We start from the raw sequence: 19,775 nt of genomic DNA, 5'->3' as shown, positions 1-19,775 counted from the left end.
CTTTTAAAACACTAATCTTTTCATCCATAACCATAATGCTTTCCACTTCATCTTGTCTGTGTAATGCTTAAGTCTCAGTTTTCTCTTCCTAAGGACAAAGTTTGCTTCTCTCATGGCTGAATATAGACTGCAAATGCCTTTGAGATAAGAAAAGTTCAAAAGCAGGGTTAGAGTTCACTTTTAAAATTGGCCAATTTCATCAACTCATACGTGTTTCACTGTTGTCTTGACTGTATTGATTGGTACAAAATAGGCTATTAACCTGCTGACCATAATCTGTGAGGCATATGATATAGCAAAACCACCCTATCATTGGACAGACTCCTTGGCCATAATCAAGAATGAGTAATAGGGCTTCCCTGGTGGCACAGTGGTTGAGAGTCCGCCTGCCGATGCAGCGGATATGGGTTCGTGCCCTGGTCCAGGAAGATCCCACATGCCGTGGAGCGGCTGGGCCCGTGAGCCATGGCCGCTGGGCCTGTGCATCCGGAGCCTGTGCTCCGCAACGGGAGAGGCCACAACAGTGAGAGGCCCGCGTACCGCAAAAAAAAAAAAAAAAAAAAGAATGAGTAATAATTGGTTGCTTCAACAACAGAGGCCCCAGAGCTAACAGTTAAGTCCTAGGTTCTACGTGATGTGGGAAGTAGTTCATATACGTCATGCCATTCACGGCTCACAAGTCCTTCTCAGTTGGTACTGTTTTTATCCGCCTGTTCATAAAGGAGGAAACGGCGACAGAGAGAGGTTTTAAAAGCTTGCCCAGACGCACACGCTGGCAGGTGGCAAAACCAGGATCCAGGGTCTGGCGGTCTGACTTGAAAGTTCTGCTCCTAACCTTGACTCCATGCTGCCACCAGTGTCAGAGACTCTGATAAACCTCAAAATCTGACTGAGCCCTGGGAAAGGACAGGATTTCTTCATTATGCCAAAGAGCCAAGTGTTATATTTTAACCCTTCAGTCTCCCCGTCTGCACAACAGGAATGAAGTCCATCCCTCTCATCACACTTAGGGGAGTTTTGGAGAGGGTATTTGTGAAAGCACTTTGAAATTTACAAAGCATGGAAAGAATCTGAATTGTTCTTCAAACACCCACAGTGCAAGGAAAAGTGAAAAGGAATCCATCAATACTGGTCACAGATTCTAACCTTCAACTACTCAATGAATAGAACTTTTCGAGAAATTTCAACTTAATGAGAGGTCCCTGGTAAAATCATATCTGTGAATAGCACTTAGAAGCCCGAATCTTAGTATCTTCCTATTAGAGCAGATCTGAAAGGTGGTTTAGTTAAAACCTTCCCTCCTTCTGATGCCTGACACACCTCTATAGCAGTCCTGATTGGACAGTTCCCCTTCCCTTGAGTCTCTCAGTGACAGGAAGTTCATGGCTCTCAAGGGAGGTAATTCAGACAATTCGAAAACACTTCTTTATGGTGCAATATCTTACTTTTGGTTCTGCTGCCCTCACTTCTTAGCCATTCTGGGTCATTAGAGTAAAGAGCAAAATTAGCTTTCTGTAAGAATATCGCCCCTCACACAAAGAGAGGGCGGTTGTGCCTTCACCGGTTCACTTAACTTAGTCACTGCCTGGCTCAAGCTATGGGATTATTATGTGACAGGAGGCAAAACCCTCCATGCATCATTCACTGAGAACTGACTTCTAGCTTTAGAATGAGCCACTGAAATACTGAATGTAGCATAATAGCTCCTCAGGTGCCAAGAGGAGGATGGATTCAATCCATTGTGGTCGTGTATCTCCCAAACGGTCCTCACGGAGCAGCCCAGTCATTCGCAGGGGCGGGTAATCAGAAGCCCAGGGCCTCCCGCTCTCCATTTTAATCTCACTCATCATGCACATTTTATATACATCTGCATTCCAATGCTGAAGGGCATTTTCCTCATTTCCCAAAGAGCTTTCCATGGGGACCACAGAGAGAACCATAAATGAACAGACAGATGCATCATGTTAAAAAGGGTGTCAACACTTTCCTTTAATCAGTACACGGTCAATATTCTCCATCATGAATAACTAATGAGTTTCTCAACTCCCTTCCTCAGATGTCATTGCCAAAATTTATCCGCGGAATGTCATCTGCACTTAATGAAGGGACAAGCAACGTAATTAAGTTTTAAGCTATTTCTTCAGCATGAAGCTGCCATGAAGTGTGAAATGACTATAATTCACATTTTTAAGACCCTGCATTTATTAGCATCTATTTTTTATTCAAGGTTAGGGGTATGCGCTTGGATTGCCAAAGGATTCCAAATTCATCTGTGCTTTGTTATTCCAGAGTGAGTGTGCCTGAACTCAGACACCAGGCAAGGAAAATTATCATTAATGAGTCAGGTTGTATTTTTGAAAAAAATCCAAAGACCTGGAAACTAATCTTCCTTTGTGAATAGGAAGCAATGATGAAATGCAGAACCGGGTGAAAGAGGACTTGATTCCTCTATGAATTATGATAACCATGGTTGAGGAAATGAATAGGGATTGTAGGTCAGAGGCTTCACGTTAAAGCAAAGTTCTACTGGAGTGTGACTAGAGCAGAACGCTTGGGCAAGACAGAAATCTAAAGTTTTGCAACTGCTTGTAAAAGAAAGAAGAGAGTGTTCTCTTTTGGAAATGACTTAGGATGAATAGAAGAAAGAAAGAAAAGGGATAAATAAGCATATGGCCAAAATTAGAGACTCCAGGAGACTTTAACGGCTCTCCTTTACAAACAAATGTCAGAGTCAGTTACTCATCATTTTGCTGGCTGAGCACACATTTCTGGAGGGAATGAATTTGTAATGATTCACCTAACCTAAACCCCTCTTTGGGCAATGGCAAATGTGGAAGACATCTGAAAATGAAGATGTGCAGGGCCTATGTATAGGGGCTAACAGGGAGACCAGTATGATCCTGGGGTGTGCCAAAAAGGATTTCCGTAGGAAGTGAACTTTAAACGGAGAGTTAAAAGATGAATAGGATGATTCAGAAAGAGTAGAGAAGAATGTTTCAAGAAAAGGGAATAGCAAGGCTCTAAGTGCGGCCTCTATGGCACTGTAGAGGAAACCAAGGGAGAATGGCTGTAGCCTGCAAATTGAGGAGGCTTCTGATTAAACAGTGAACTCAACACATATGTCTACCTCTGCTTCTTCCTGACATGCTAACACAACTACGGTAAATGGACCAAAAAAGACCCACACCCACAAAGATAAAGAAAAAGAAAAGCAGTGAATGGGAGCAGAATATACCATCCCAAAATATGCCTCTTTGGCATAAGGATTATTTTAGGCTGATTATTTTTAAGAAATAGCAGACGTGGGAGAAGCTCTGAAAAACAAGCAGATGTTACTCTTTTGTAAGAGACATTTACATTTATAAGGAAAATCTCCATTTGTAAGGGGTTTCCCTCTCTGTACCAGGTAGAGAAGGAGGACTAAATTTCTAGAAACTCTCATCAATGCAGAAGGCAATGACTTAAATCTGCAGAATAACCTTACCTTTGCTTACTGTGCTTTTCCTGATAACTTCCCATAACTGGCCTCTTCCCCCGTACCCCTCCCTCAAACCTTTTGTTTTTCCACTAGAGATGATATTTAAGGTGTTGGCTTGGGCCATTTCAGGGAGTTACTCAGTCTTCCTGGGTATCTCCCATGTACATAGGAGGTATACACATCGTTGAACATTTTTTTCTGTATTAATCTGTCTTTTATTACAGGAGTGTCTCAGGCAAGAACCTAGAAAGATAGCGGAAAAATTATTTTTCCTTTCCCATAGTTTTGGCAACCCAGATAGAACTTTCTGAGATACCACACTTGTTCTGGAGCTTATAGATGAGATCCTAGAAAACTTGCAGAAGTGACAGAAAGCTAATAATTTTTACCAAAGTCAGCTCTCCTGGATTTCACTCTGCAGTACTCTGTAGGTTGAGAGAGGAAGGTAAAAATTTCTTGTCCCTTTTCAAGTTTAGATTAGCAGGAGAAAATATATGTGTGAATAAGTTCCTTCGGTGTAGCAACTTTGGTAAAGATTTACTATGAGAACTCTTGTTTTCTACTGTTCCTTTTCCTCCCACAGGTGGTCATTTTTTTTCTCTTGTCTCTATCTTTTGTGCCACTTGTCACAAGGAGGAGAACCACAGGTATGAGGAGATTTTCCTTTCGTCTTGTTCTGTGTCCTGAGAGCCTGGCTTTGTGACCAGTGAGAATATTCCCCCTGGTCTTCACCAGCCAGAGGATGCACGTCCAGGCATACCTCTGGAGGACAGCCAAATAGATTGTGAATCCAAGAAGCAGTATTCTCTTGGTTCAACTTTGCTACTGAAACCGAGCAGGAACCTGTGGGCACAGCACTCCCCCCAACACTAGTGCAGCGATGGGGCAAGGTCCCGGTTCCTTCTGAAGGAATATACCTAATAGTATCTTTGAGTTCTTCTGCAGGAACTAAGTTTCCCTGCACAGGTAGAGCTGAGCACAAGATTCCTAGAGCACCACACTGTTACCTCGCTACCAACCAATCAGAAGAAAGTCCCACACCCTGCAGCCTGCACCCCAAATTTTGCCTATTTAAAAACTTCTCCCCTAAAACCATCAAGGAATTCAGGGTTTCTGAACACAAGCCACCCATTCTCCTTCCTTGGCCCTGCACTAAACATATCTCTGCTCCAAACTCTGACATTTCAGTTTGTTTGGCCTCACTGTGCACCGGGCACACAAACTTGTGTTCAACAACACTGGTTCTCAGGGGGGTTTGTCATAGGGGGTCCTGGTCCATAAGGGGCCTTTGCTGTTTCAACTTTTGTTGCTTTGTTAGTACGAAACAGGTCCCATTCCAGCGGCGTCTGGTTGGTGTCACAGATTAGCGGGTCTGGGACTGGAGGCTTCTCACGTCCTCATGGGAAACCAGAGACACTGTTTTCACTACACCATTCTTATCTGCCTGTGGCAATGAAAGTCTTGGCAGAGGGAGAAACAAAAATAACAAAAGGTTGGAAGGAGGGGAAAGGGTGATGGGAGATGAGAGGCTGGGCCCATCATGCAGGGCCAGATCAACCACTTTAAGGTGGTACGTGAGTCTTTTTATCTTCAAGTCAGTGGGAGCCAATGAAGGATAGCAAACAAAGAAGTGACCTTTAACACAACTTGGCACATAATTCAAGGCCAGAAGTCAGGCAGATTTATTTAGTTCTTTCTGAGATGGTCTTCCTTTCATTTATATTATAGTTGGTTCTTGAACAACACAAGTTTGAACTGTACAGGTCCACTTATACGTGGATAGTTTTCAATAGTAAATACTACAGCACTACACGGTCTATGGTTGGTTGAATCTGCAGATGCGGAGGACCAAATATAAGTTATACGCAGATTAACCCCTGCATTGTTCAATGGTCAACTGTATGTTTTAACAAACCATGGAAAATTCTGGACTAAGAATCTTCTGGCTGGCTTTTTAATTTTTTTTAATTTACCTCTAGTTCCCAACTTATTTCAGGTAAAAACTGTCAGCTTGTTCCTCTAAACTCCCATTACTCTTTGTTTTGAAAAGGTTATAATTGGAATAAAATAAGGCTGGCTTCAAGCCAGGATCATGAAGGGTGTAATTAAACAAGATATTCTGTCTATCCACCGAGCAGGGCAATCCTACTTGGGGGGAAAAAGAGAGATTCTAAGGCAATTGTGTGTTTTTCAAGAATAATAGACCAATCTACCCCACACATCTTACATAATACATGGCAGCTGCTGACATTTTAATCAAGATAGAAACAATAATAAAGTCAAGATGCTCTGTGTTCAGGCAGAAAGGAGCCCCGACTCTGGAATTTGGGCAGATATACACACATGCCCATTCTGCTCTAAACAGCTGGAAGGCTGTTAGCACTTCTTTCATGATGTCCTGCCTGCCCTGACAACACGGATAAAAGTGCAATTTTATACACCCCTGCCAGTTATGGTTTTACCTGCTGAATGATTATTTTTTCACATTTTAAACCCTTAAGTTAAACAATCGAAAGGATATAATTTTATTTTTTAAATAAAAGCCACTTGTCTTAGATAATGTTAACAATGTGTCGAGTTGCCTCTCTCAAATTCAGATAAACGTGGGCCTCTCTCAAATGCAGACAAAAACGGGCCGGCCATTAATGGACCATCAGGTGCCTCACTGAACAAGGCTGATGGCTCTAGCTTTCGTATAGTCCAGTAATGATTTTGAGAGAGAGGCTTGTGAAATGTTTTGGTTATTAAGGCATTTCCCCCAATATCTTATTGGTTTAAAAAGATTAAAAATCCAGGACCACTTTTGGGGAGTATGTTGAGAGCATCAGATCTGGACTACAATTCCAATCAATGCTCACTCAAAACTTGCAGAGAAATGAACACTAATCGCAGGCATCTGATGATGGATTCTGAAAGCACCTTTTCCTTTTGCTCATACTCAGTGGTCCCTGCAAGACAGAGGGCAAGACTCACAGATTTGGAAGCTAGGCAAAGTCATGTAAGATGACTTGTGACTGGAATGATGCCCTGTATTGCAAGCTGGCCAATGTTCAAACCATGCTCATCCACGAAAACAAATGGCATTTCTTTATTGTTTTTACCTGACTTAATTTTTCTCTCAAACTTATCCTTATGGATTGTTGGGAAAAAAAGAAATCTATTCTGGCATCCCCTCTGTAATTGAAAAGTTTCAACTTTCCCATTAGGATAAATAATTAGTCTAAATTTTCCTCTCCCTCTTTCAGATATCATTATGGATACGGCAGAAGGAGGCTTATGTGACCGTGTGGTGACAGGAACAGAGCAAGTTTAGATTTCAGGAGATGTTGTTTTGATCTGCATCAGGCTAGACCCCTATGCCCAAGTCCTCATTGAATAAACTCTCTCTGGGCTCCAGCAGTATCCACTGAGTCGGGACTGAATGGTGTTGGTAGACCCTGAGACCTGGGCAGGTCTCCCATTGCACCAAACTGGATTGTCTTCTTTGGAGCCCTCAGCCCCACTGCAGGGACGCTCCCCAGGACCAGTCAGCCTGCACCATCAGTTATCCATGTGCATTCCTCAACATACCACATGGACACTTCTACGAACTGCCTTCCCTCCTCCCCCACCCCTGGAATTAACGGAGATTCCAGAGTGTTGACCCAGGTCCTCTTTTCCTCTCTTTCCAGGGGGTTGTGAAACCACCCTACAAGTTGGCTTCCTCCTAGAATTCCACATGAAAATGTACAATGACCCTTTGCTTTTGCCTTTCCTTAAAATCTACTTAATTGGTTTCTTCTCTCTATGACCCAGAGAAGAAAGGTCATCAGGACATATATTTCACCACCTGCTTTTCCTACATTTCCTGTCTTCTTCTTCCCACAATTCACCAGAGACCAGAACATAGAAGATCTCTACTTCCTCTTCCTGTCTGAATGGGACTTCCCCTATGTCCTAGCCTCAGCTTTCCCTGTGATGTTATCTGCCATCTTATCATTCTCTGGTCTCTAATGGTAGAATCATAATGTACAGAGGAGATGCATACAGACTCATAGGTTTAGTTTCTTTAAGCTGTAATTTCTATTGCATGTGCAAAATAAGAGCTTTTGATAAACAAGGCAAAGGGAAAGGTGGCGATAACTCAAATACGGAAGTATCACTTTTACTTTACCTCTTGTGCTTCTCCTTATATTTACTAATAGAACCATGGTGAAAGGCACCCGGGGAGGGGGGGAAAGGTTGGGGATAAGGTAGAAAAGTGAAATACAGTGATAAATTCAAACTCTAGTACTGATACTAACAGGAAAAAAAAAAGAGAGAATAATGATGGCATGTTGGAATATAGGAGGAAGAGGAAGAAAAGGGACATATATATGTTGACTGGTCTTGGAAGATGGGCAAGATGTAATAGTTTTGGGATTTCAAACAGGACAATATTAAAGTCAAGTGGGCCTCATTAAGCCCTAGCCTGTGGCTTTCAGATCTTATTTTTTTTTTCTCAGCAGGCACTACTAAATGTGTGAAGAGAAGAGTTGTAAGGTAGTCACTAGCATTTTTGGCAAAATGAGAAAATGGAGGCAATACAATGACATGTTAATATAGTTAAATGAGATTGTCCTGTATTCAATTATGAGACTGTCTTTTATTCTATATTATGTCTTCTTATATCCTTTCTCTTATATAAAATGCAGTTAATAGTAGATGGAAGTACTCAATGATTTTTTTCCTTTTGTCTTTAATTGAGAAATAATTGTTGGTCACCATGATTTGATGGAAACTTTTTAGGGGTTAAAGAAATATTAAACTCTGGGAACTCCCCTCCCATCTGAGTTCTTGTGTCCCTGTGAGAGAGAAAGCTGCTTGCCTGTTCTCCCAATAGCTAACATGTGTTGAATTAGTATTCAGTGAGCTTTTCCTCCATTCTAGGCACTGGGGCTTGGAGAGCTTAAGACACTTGCCCAAGTTCACAAAGCACACAGGCATGGGTACCAAATTCAAAGCCAGAGCAGGATAGCTTCAAAGCACAGGCTCTTGACCAACAGGGACACTGCTTCACCATTATTCTATTTCTTAAGGCCATGGAGTAAGTAACTGCTATTATTTGGTCCACTACATTTTTTTTTCATTTCTCCTTTGAATCACTTCAATATTTGTGCTATATGATCAAATAATTCTAAATCTCATACATGCAAAACACAACTAAAAAAACTTAGTCTAAGTATTTGGAGTTGGAGGTAGAAGAGAGGGAAGAAAATTACAGAACATGTCTGCAAAATGTTTAAAAGGGAGATAATTTAAAGATTTCTTCTACAATGGTACTCCCCCTTTCACCATGTACCATAGCTAAAAGCTCAATACACAGCTTCTTGCCTCTTCTCTCCCTTCCCCCATTCCCACCTGTTCTTTCTCTGTATTTCTGTCTTTGTGTGTGTCTCTCTCTCTTTACCTGTGTGTGTACATTTTTAAAAATCAGACTGTCGAGCCATTGTTTTTGGTATTGTGAATTTTGAAGAGGACAAAGAAGTGGAGGAGGACTGCCAAACCCCAAATTAAATGAGCCCTGAAGCTCTGACAGACTGTTCTTGCCACTTAAATTTATAAACCACTGAGAGCCAATAAACACTTAGCTGGCTATAGACATTTTAAAATACAATTAAAGAATGAATAAATTCATTTTTGTCAACTTGTGGGAGGCTTGTCTAATCCCTGTTTCCCTATAAGACACACAAACTGTAAATTCCCATATTTCCAAAGGAGCCAGACTGAGTACCTACCCAGTTAAAAAAAAATTTTTGCAAAACGTTCAAGTGCATTATTGGGAGTAACAGATGTATCATCATTTTTCAGTTTTGTCATTAAAACCCTGGTAGTATTATGGAGAAAAATAAACAGTAACAAAGTAATACCTTATTTATTTGGGGCTGTAGAATGGGTTTGCTATCAGTGAATCTTTCAGTTCTGAATTGAATTACATACTGATTTCTTTTTTTAAATAAATAAATTTATTTATTTATTTATGGCTGCACTGGGTCTTCATTGCTGTGCGCGGGCTTTCTCTAGTTGCGGCGAGTGGGGGTTACACTTCGTTGTGGCGTGCGGGCTTCTCATTGTGGTGGCTTCTCTTGTTGTGGAGCACGGGCTCTAGGCGCTCAGGCTTCAGTAGTTGTGGCACGTGGGCTCAGTAGTTGTGGCTCGTGGGCTCTAGAGCGCAGGCTCAGTAGTTGTGGTGCACGGGCTTAGCTGCTCTGTGGCATGTGGGATCTTCCCAGGCCAGGGCTCGAACCTGTGTCCCCTGCATTGGCAGGCAGATTCTTAACCACTGTGCCACCAGGGAAGCCCACATACTGATTTTTGAAGCTTGTAACAATCTCTAGTCTTTTGCGACCATATTTGAAACTGCCTTCACACAATTTTTTAAAGAAGACGACTGTCATGAGGAAATTACGATCCCTCATGTTTGTCAATAACACAGTAACATTCTTGGGAGCTAGAGAAATATGTTGGGGTACTTTCCCCTACATTAAATGGCTGTAGAGAACCACACTTTTTGAATTCTGAGGTGTACTTTTGGGTTTTATCTTTTTTCTTCTTGCAACTTAAATGTCACTTCCTTTGGGCAGCCTTATTTAACTCTCTTAGGTAGGTTTTTGTAATTCTCTGTGTTTCCTCTGATTTGGTTCATACATCTATCCTACATTTCATTACCTTGTATTTTGAGGTTCCTTTCTGTCTTTTTCTCCTTAACTATAAATTATTTGAGTACTCATTTAACTCTACATCTCAAGTATTTATCACATGCCTTGACTCTTAATAAAATGTCAAAAAAATACTTGGTATAAACAAAATGAAAAGAATGGGAGAAAATATTTGCAAACAAAGCGACTGACAACTGATTACCCCTACAAAATATACAAACAGCTCATGCAGCTCAATATCAAAAAAACAAACAACCCAATCAGAAAAATGGGCAGAAGATCTAAATAGATATTTCTCCAAGGGAAACATACAGATGGCCAAAAGGCACATGAAAAGATACTCAACATCGCTAATTATTAGAGAAATGCAAATCAAAACTACAATGAGGTATCACCTCACACCAGTCAGAATTGCTGTCATCAAAATGTCTACAAACAATAAATGCTGAAAAGGCTGTGGAGAAAAGGGAACCTTCCCTGCACTGTTGGTGGGAATGTAAATTGGTAAAACCACTATGGAGAACAGTATGTAGGTTCCTCAAAAAACTAAAAATAGAACTACCATATGACCCAGCAATCCCACTCCTAGGCATATACCCAGAGAAAGCCATAGCTCAAAAAGACACATGCACCCCAATGTTCATTGCAGTTGTATTTACAATAGCCAGGACATGGAAGCAACCTAAATCAACCTAAATCAACAGAGGAATGGATGAAGAAGATGTGGTACATATACACAATGGAATATTACTCAGCCATAGAAAAGAATGAAATAATGCCATCTGCAGCAACATGGATGGACCTAGAGATTATCATACTAAGTGAAGTAAGTCAGACAGAGAAAGACAAATATCATATGATATTACTGATATGTGGAATCGAAAAAACATGATACAAATGAACTTACTTTCAAAACAAGACTCACAGACTTTGAAAACAAAGTTATGGTTACCAAGTTGGGGGTGGGGAATAAATTAGGAGTTCGGGATTAACATATCCATACCACTATGCATAAAATAGATAATTAACAGGGATCTACTGTACAGCACAGGGAACTCTACTCAATGTTCTGTAATAACCTATACGGGAAAAGAATCTGAAAAAAACCACTTGGGAAACAGCTCCTCACAGACAATGAAATGAAAAATCAGGTCACCACCCTTGTTATAATTGAAGGTAGAGTAAAAACATATCAGCCCGGCTGCTGATGAAGAATCCTTTTATGAAGACCTTCTGGCTTCTTGCTTTTTTGTGGTTCCTTCCAAGCTTTTAGTGATATTTAGGGGAACAGAGTTGGCTGTCTGTGTACATTGGTCCATATAACCTTCTTCCTTTCTTTTACAATTGTCATGGCATACAACTGGGAAATATGATTTCACAGTCCATTTCCTATTCTGGTAGGATCAGAATCCTACAAGGAAACTTCACAGTTGAAAAGAATGCTTAGAGCAAGGTAGTCATTCAAAGGTAGTCTCTGTTCTTACAGAAAATACCTATGTCAAACTGAATGGCCTATTTCCAGTCCCAGATCAGGCACAGCCTGGGATCAGGGATTTTTTCCATTTGTCTTATATAGACTTTGGGGAAAAAAAACAAAAAACAAAACTGTGTGAACATTTAAAATATTCAAATTTTAAGTCATGAATTTATTCAAATCTAGTTTCTATTCAAAGTTAGTTTTTCTTATTAGAGGGATGGGGGTGGTGCCTGGTACATTTTTAAGTATAGTCTTGAATCTAGAGCCATACGTCATGATTTCAGAATTGCCCTGCAGCAGCAGAGTCTACAAATACGCCTGAGTTGGGTGTTGGGCGCAGACCTTACCAACACTCCTTGTTTGTCTGTAGAGAAACAACCCTCTTTTGTGATTTTCAGCTCAACCCTGGATTATTTACAAATGTCTTAAGCAAATACGGCAAATATAGTAACTATAGTAACTCTAATAAGAAACGCAGTGAACCAAAATGCTCACAGAGAGGAAGCTACCATTCCTTTAGCTGGGAGCTGAGATATTCCAGGAAGACACGTCAGAGGCCTAAAATTTGCTTCTCATTAACAAACAAGCAAACAGAAAACAACAGCAGAACAAACAAAAAAACCCTCCAGCAGCCAAGAAAGGGGTTTGAGGAAACAAAAATTATCCCCAAAGAGAAGGTCTCTAAAATAGATGTCATTTTTCTCATGTTTGATTGATTGAGTAGCCGAGGGACATGGATGGATATTTAAGTTTTAGCTGTTTATCTGAGAAGTCAGTCTAAGTATAAATAAGGGCAGCACAAAAAGACTTTAGTATGTAATTCTTAAGTTGGTCTTTTGTTTGCCCCTGTTCACACTGTGTTGATGCGTAATAGCCTGAACTGAGTCAGGAGCCTAGAATGTGATGACTTAGCTTCTCCATCCCTCTGGACCTTTTTTTTTAATGGTGCTTTGTGGCAGAATCTCTGACCAAAAAAGCCTTTTTTTTTTTTTTTTTTTAGATTCCATATATATGTGTTAGCATACAGTGTTTTTCTCTTTCTGACTTACTTCACTCTGTATGACAGACTCTAGGTCCATCCACCTCACTACAAATAACTCAATTTCATTTCTTTTTATGGCTGAGTAATATTCCATTCCATATATGTGCCACATCTTCTTCATCCACTCATCTGTCGATGGACACTTAGGTTGCTTCCATGTCCTGCCTATTGTAAACAGAGCTGCAATGAACATTGTGGTAAACGATAGAGTTCAGCTCCTTTTAGACATCACTTATCTTTGGGCTGATCAGCACAAATCATTCACTAGTTCTGTAAAAAACAACCCCCCTCCCCCCCAAATAAAACCCCCTGCTCCTAAAGAGGACTGTGAAAAGACAGGGAACTGGGCCACCCATTAGCCTGCATGAAAGAGTTCTTACATCATGGCCACAAGGATGCAGTGCATTCTCAGAGAATGAGCTCTCTCAGGGACCTAAAATGCATATTTCCTTGGGTGGATTTGCTTAAAAGATTCCAGCTTTGGCACATTAATATGAAACCCAGGATCTAATTGACAGAGAGTCAGGCAACATCTGGCCTCTGGAAGACCTGGTGAAAATGGTTATTTCAGTAACACGTAAAACGTCACAGTGTGGTATGTAATTTTAAAAATATAGCCCACTGTGTACGGGATTTTGCTAAGAAAAGGTTCTCACTCCCCACCGATTATCCTCTTCCTTTTGCCCGACTTATTTCCCTATATTCATAAAGACTTACAGGCCTGGCAGGAATGCTATGGTTTTGTAATGAGGTGATATATTCTCCACTTACTGAGGACATGTTTCTGTTTAGGGAAATGCAAGCTCCAACGTGGCTGCTGCTGTTTTCGTAAAACAGAAATCTCGGGGCTGGTTGTGAAAGAGAAGGTATGACTTGTGCAATACAGGTGCGTTTGCTTACAGTTGATGTTTTTATGCAAGAGTTATTCAGGGATGTTTATGAGGATTTATGATTGGTCTTAATTAAAAGAACTGTGAGAAATGAAGAAAGCCAATATTCACTGAATTCTTCATGGCTCTAATTCCATAGTGAAAATTAAAGTTATATTTGTGTCATCATACCATTTTATATGTGTTTCATTTGGAGGGCTGGGGATAGCTCTTTAGTGGCAGGAATGGTTTTTAGGCTACATCTCTGTCTATTTATCCGTCAGTATGTCTATTGTTCCTTTTTGCTTTCCATAAGTTGTTGGTAAGTACACGGCATCGCAGAGCCCTTTTCTGCTAAAAGCAGCAGGCTTATGGATATCTGATTAACACCAGTACATGGAATACGCACAGAAGGTAGTTCTAGCACCACATCATTCCAGAAAATGGGGAGCTTGTTAGATAGAGAAAAAAAAAAAGTATTGTATTTACAGCTCAGCTTCTTTTAAACACCACTTTTCTTTGGGCTGATCAGCACAAATTACCGATTAGTTCTCTAACGGGAGAGGATTTTGGTACCACAAAATACATCAGGAAATACACACTGCAAATCTCACAGCTCCAAGACTGGCAACCACTTCCTCCAAACTTTCAACTTTAAGTCCTCAGAGAAAATCTTCTCTTAGTTGTAGCTTAGCTTCACATCCTTTCTAATCTCTCCCAGTTCATACACTCATGATACTGTTACATCATAGATATTCAAAATGGATCATCAACCAGTTGCACAAAGAGAGCAAACAGCCACTTAATCAATGCAAACCATACTCAGAAGTTTACCTTAGTTCCTTGAAGGGATCTGCCCTGACATTAGGTGTCTCTATAGATTTAGGGAACACTGTGCCCTCTGCTCCTGTAAACAAAAGAAAAAAGCAAACAGAGGTTGGAGAGTTGGATGTGTCACTGGGAGGCACAGTCAGCACAATGAATGGAGCTAAAGGCAGTGAATCCTTTATACAACCCAGTACACAGGTATTCTGCCACTGGCTCTAGGGCAGGTCTCCGTGCTAGGAGAGCATTCAATCAACTCATGCAAACAGGCTTTGAAAAAACAAGGAACTCTTTTGAATGTGTTCTTGCTGAGATCAGAGTGAGGCCATGAGGCAAATTCCATGTTGGCTTAAAAAAAAAAAAAAAACAAGATGCCTAGAAACGGCACGGTCTGACTCATGTCTCTCATAAACTATTAACAGTCACCCAACTGGAAGTGTTTTGAAAACCAGCAGCTGAAATTCTGTTACTGCAGCATGGGGCACAAATCACATAACACATACAACATCTAAGAAATGGGTTAGACGGTAGAGAATACTGTAAGACTGTAAGGTATTTGCCTAAGGACGATTAGGCCAAAGTTTTTCAGTAAATCAAGTTTTACACGATAATCTTGAAAACTCAGAACACTATGAGGGATCATTTGAAGTTCAGTGCTTCTACAATTTGAGTATTAACATTGATCCCCGACCCAATCTAGACATTTAGCTCTTGACTTTGCTATATAAGCTTTTATCTTTACAACTTGTCAACATCAGCTGAACCTTTCCAGCCGTAAAGATTGTGATTATCTAATTTGTCTGCTCCCAAAGTGTCTTCAAATCATTTAAGCCTCAGTTTATCACAGACAATTGCACTGGATATTTGTTTTTCAATTAAACTTAGCCAGGCATTATCCTGAAGTAAAGGTGTTTATTTTTATATGCTCAGTGTGCTTCTTTGATGCTGTAAGAAGGGATGGAATAATATCTTGCATTCATGTGTGAATTTCTAGAATCCGCCTGCATTGGTATAATGTCTAGAAATCCTCTACTAACCACTGTTATTCCAAATCCAGGTTTATCCCGACATACTAATGACTCTAGGAGAATGAAGTGATTTCCTGACTTTTGTAGCAACTATGGAAATATTTAATCTTTCTGATATGAGTAATAGACCACTGTAAGTAAAATCAGAATTTTTTTTCTGCCTTAACATCATATATGGTCACTAAAAGAATATTCTGGTGAATAATAACTATTATTCTCAGCTAACATTTTTGAGTGACTACCACATTGCTGGATACCATCATAGATATATCTCATTTACTCCCTGCAACAACCCCATAAAACTGACAGTTCAAGTTGGCACAGAGACACTCCACGTGGGGACTTTTAAGATCATTTTCTGCCCGTAGACACTTTTACTTTCCAAGATCCTAAATCACATCATTTCAAATATACAGGTGCCTTTCAAAATGTACCCATAGCCCCGTTAAATACATTTTTTGGTGTAAATTTCATAAGAATGTTCACTGTTTTATTAAGTATATATTATTTATTTTGCTCTAGTGATTGAAACTTTACTGTGTTCTTGATAACTGTGATGCTTAATTGTACGTGTCAACTTGACAGGATCAAAAGGTGCCCAGATATCTGGCTAAACATTATTTCTGGATGTGTCTGTGAGGGTGTTTCCAGATGAGATTAGCATTTGAATAGGTGCGCTGAATAAAGCAGTTTGCTCTCTCCAATGTAAGTGGGCATTATCCTATCAGATGAGGGCCTGAATACAACAAAAAAGTGGAGGGAGGAAGTATTCCGCCCTTCCTGCCTCACCCTGTGAGCTGGGACATTGATCTTTTCCTGCTGTCCATGGTCCTGGTTCTCAGGCCTGCAGACCCACACTGGAATCAACACCATTGACTCCCCTTGTTTTCAGGCATTTGGACTCAGACTAAATTACACCACTGGCCTTCCTAAGTCCCCATTTCACAGACAGCTGAGTGTGGGATTTCTCAGCCTCTATAATTGTGTGAGCCAATTTCTTACAATAAATCTTTCTCTGTATAGACCTTATTGGTTCGGTTTCTCTGGAGAACTCTGACTAATACAGTAACTGAGTAAGAATGGGGTGGATTACAAATTATACTGTAGCTTTTGTTACATATGTATTACATTTGGTTTTGAAGAATATCCATTTCCCCTCTCCAACATTTTTGGGATCCTTTGAGGAGCACCTAGGTCAAAGGCACTGTGGAGGCTGCCAAGTGGATCAAACAGGCTTGCCGAAGTCACAGGACAGGGACTGACACATCGGAAGGTGGCTCTAAGCTGTGTGAAACCCAAGACCATGCCCTCAACCATCTCCCAGTGCCATCTTGTCTGTCACTGAACAACTCCCATCTGCTGCTACTGTAGTTGACAGGGACTTCTCTTTGACATTCTTAGAGATGCTTAGTTCTTAGCCATTTGAGCTCTATTTAAAAATATCTATATCTACATATTTAAAGGAACAATTATATATCTCAATAAGGAGAGGAGAGCTATTTCTGTTTATTTACATTGTCTCTACTCTCTAGTGTCAGCTCAAATCTCCTCTTCCTCTACCGAGAATTCCATGAAAGCTGCAACGGAAAGAGCATTACCTCTTTCCAAATCAGCTGTAATTGTCTGACTCACCCAAATGACAATGAGTATTGCCCATGGACAGCTTTCATTATTTGAATTGTTTCTAGAATGCTGTAACACTTAATGTTTCACCTCTTTCTCATGCCCGCTCTTTCCATCATTTTGTAAGATCTCTGAAGTCAAAGAAGATCTATTTTGCAACTCTGGTGACTGTAGCAAGTAGGTGCACATGGTAGGACATAGATTACACTTATTCAGAACAGTTGTCCAAAAATGAGGAATGACCAGCTCTTATGAAAAATGAACCTCAAAAGCTCGGGCCATTTTCTTTATCCCATCCAAACTCTGTACTGAGCCTGTTTCTTTATTTGTCAGATACAATGAGAAAACTTCATCTGCTACTTTACTTCTTACTTCTGGCTATACTAGGCTCAAGAGGGAACGGCTCCACTGCAGCTGGGGGCGCTGAGCTCTGCCACCCTTTGAAAGCAAGGCCAAGGGGGAAAAAGGGTAACAATAAAGTCATCCAGCACATTACAGATGCTCACTATCTGTGTTTGTGGAAAGAACATGGCCTCCTTTGAACACCTGAGCTTGGATCCTCAGCTCTCTGACCTGCAAGCGCGTTTGCTGTGCTCCTGGCTAGGAGTGCGTCTTGCTCTCTGTCCTATCCTCGTTGTCTAGCACAGCGCAGGCACTCAACAAATACTTGTAAGATGACTACGTACACTCATTAGGCACTGAGCACACACTAATTGGGATTTACCTCGCAGACATTCATCTTATCTCTTCAACTAGATCTTAAGCTCTGTGTGGGCAGGGGCAAGGTCTTATATAGAATATAACCAGATTTGACTTTAGGTTCCCAAGACTCCTCCTGGACTCAATTCAACTAGTACTACCACTTCTATGGGAGTACTAATTTACTGCTATAAAATTCCTCATACCTCACATATTAAATGAATGTCTAAAATCACACCCCGGTGCATTTTAACTATACCACTAACATAAAGGAGTACGCTTATAAAGGAATGCTATTGGGGCTGAAGAGAAATATCTCTTTAAAGTAGAATAAGATCAGAAGGCTTGTGTTCTCTTTCCCAGACCAAGGAACCTGCTTAACCTACAGATAAGAGAACTGGGGCTAAAGACGTGTGGGGCTCATGGTCCTATGGCCAGTGGGCACTAGAGCTGAGATTCACATCCAGGCATCTGACTAAAGAACCCACATTTAGACCCAGCGCCCTAATGCCTTGTTTTCTCAGACAGGCCAATGTGGCACTCATTAAATGGCAAGCAAAATCCAGAGGGGATGGGCTCTGACAGGTGGAGGAGATGGGTAACTGACAGGCTCTGGTGGTGGATGAAAGTGAAGGGCAAGACGCTCATGCTCCTTTAGCTTCCATCGTCCAACCAGATGCCCTTTGATTGTTTTTTTGCTGGACTTCGGCCACAAGGGTCCACATGTCCCATACATACTGGAGGACAGACTCATGCATGTGACTTCTCAGGGGAACTTATCAAAATCTCTCAGTAGCTGAGTGACCTTGGGCATGAATCTCTCTGACACTCAGCTTCCTTCTCTGAAAAGAAGAGATAGGAGTAGTACCCTCATCTCCCAGGGATTTTGAAGACTAAATGAGATCTCTGGTACATAGCAATCATCAAATGACAATTAATAAAATACTACTGCTAGTACTAAAATGTTCATGAACCCTATTCTTTCTTCCTCTTATTTGGGTCCTCTATGACTCTTAAAAAATAACATTTTAAAAGCACTTACTACAAAGTAGAAACTATTGAAACTGTCTTCATTTGATCATGAAAATAACCCTGTGAGGGAGGGACTATTAATTTCTGTTATTACGGTTGTGGAGTGTGAGATTCAGAGAAGTCAAGAAACTTTTCTATGGTCACACAGTGAAGAGGGGGAGCCAGAATTTGAACTCTAGCATTTCAGCTCTGAAACTGATGCCCTTGACCCTACTCTAGACCCTCATTCAGCAGATTAAGTAACTCTCTACTTGTTCATCTTTTTATGAAACATGAACAAATACCCATGTTTATAGCCTCAGGTAACAGCTGCTAAATCCCCTATCACTCCTCTTCTAAAAACTATTCATTCCCACGTACAATGAAATGAGATATTAATACATTTCAAAAAGACCATTTCTTTCCAAGTCCTAACAGATTTCTGATTTCCACACCATTTTTCACTTTCCCAAAAGCTGCAGAGTGGACAATCATTCATCAGGATGAAATCCCCCATCCCATCCTCTATCCATTCTTAGATAATAAATTATTCTCAATTTTATTATTTCAAAAAGGTTTCTATTAAAGCCATGCCTACTGATTCCTTCTTTTAACACAATATAATTTACTGGCAATAAATGTTCATAAACAGTTTGTGTGAAAAAATCCATAAAGCCATTTCAGCTTTAAGTTCCATTTAATGTCCCTCAGAAATGATTTCATCAATGTGTTTCCATTAGCTGGTTCTCTGCCCAGTAACTTAATTCCACACAATCAATCAGGAACTTATAAAGCATGTGACAGGATCTTTCTAAAGTGTTTTGAATCATCATAAAGATCAGCTCAATGGCTCTTTTTTCCGACTAGCACAGGTAGGAAGTAAACTCGTCAAAAAATCTCTAATGCACTTTGTTGCCATAGTAATAAAAAAGCCAGTTTCTCCTCTCCAGAAAGTATGCTCAAGTTCAGAGGTCAGTTTGGTCATGCTTTTCCCTCAGAGTGTCCTGGATGTCAAGAGCCCTGAAATCCAGTCATATCTCTGTGAT

At 40.5% G+C, this 19,775-nt stretch overlaps 1 protein-coding gene across 3 annotated transcripts in view; it reads right to left on the bottom strand.

The window, feature by feature from the left end:
* SGCD (sarcoglycan delta) overlaps window positions 1–19,775 on the bottom strand; it is a 410,168-nt gene that overhangs the window by 88,841 nt on the left and 301,552 nt on the right. For all 3 annotated transcript variants that reach the window (XM_082652258.1, XM_082652259.1, XM_082652260.1), the window contains one exon: window positions 14,378–14,450. In XM_082652258.1, coding sequence (XP_082508384.1) covers window positions 14,378–14,450 — 73 coding nt within the window. The remainder of the gene's footprint in view (window positions 1–14,377; window positions 14,451–19,775) is intronic.

The sequence above is a fragment of the Grampus griseus genome (assembly GCF_964374135.1).
Source record: "Grampus griseus genome assembly, chromosome: 3".
In the NCBI taxonomy this organism is placed as follows: Eukaryota; Metazoa; Chordata; class Mammalia; order Artiodactyla; family Delphinidae; genus Grampus; species Grampus griseus.
Note: the sequence above shows the minus strand (reverse complement) of the source record. Positions and strands in the feature narration are given on the sequence as shown.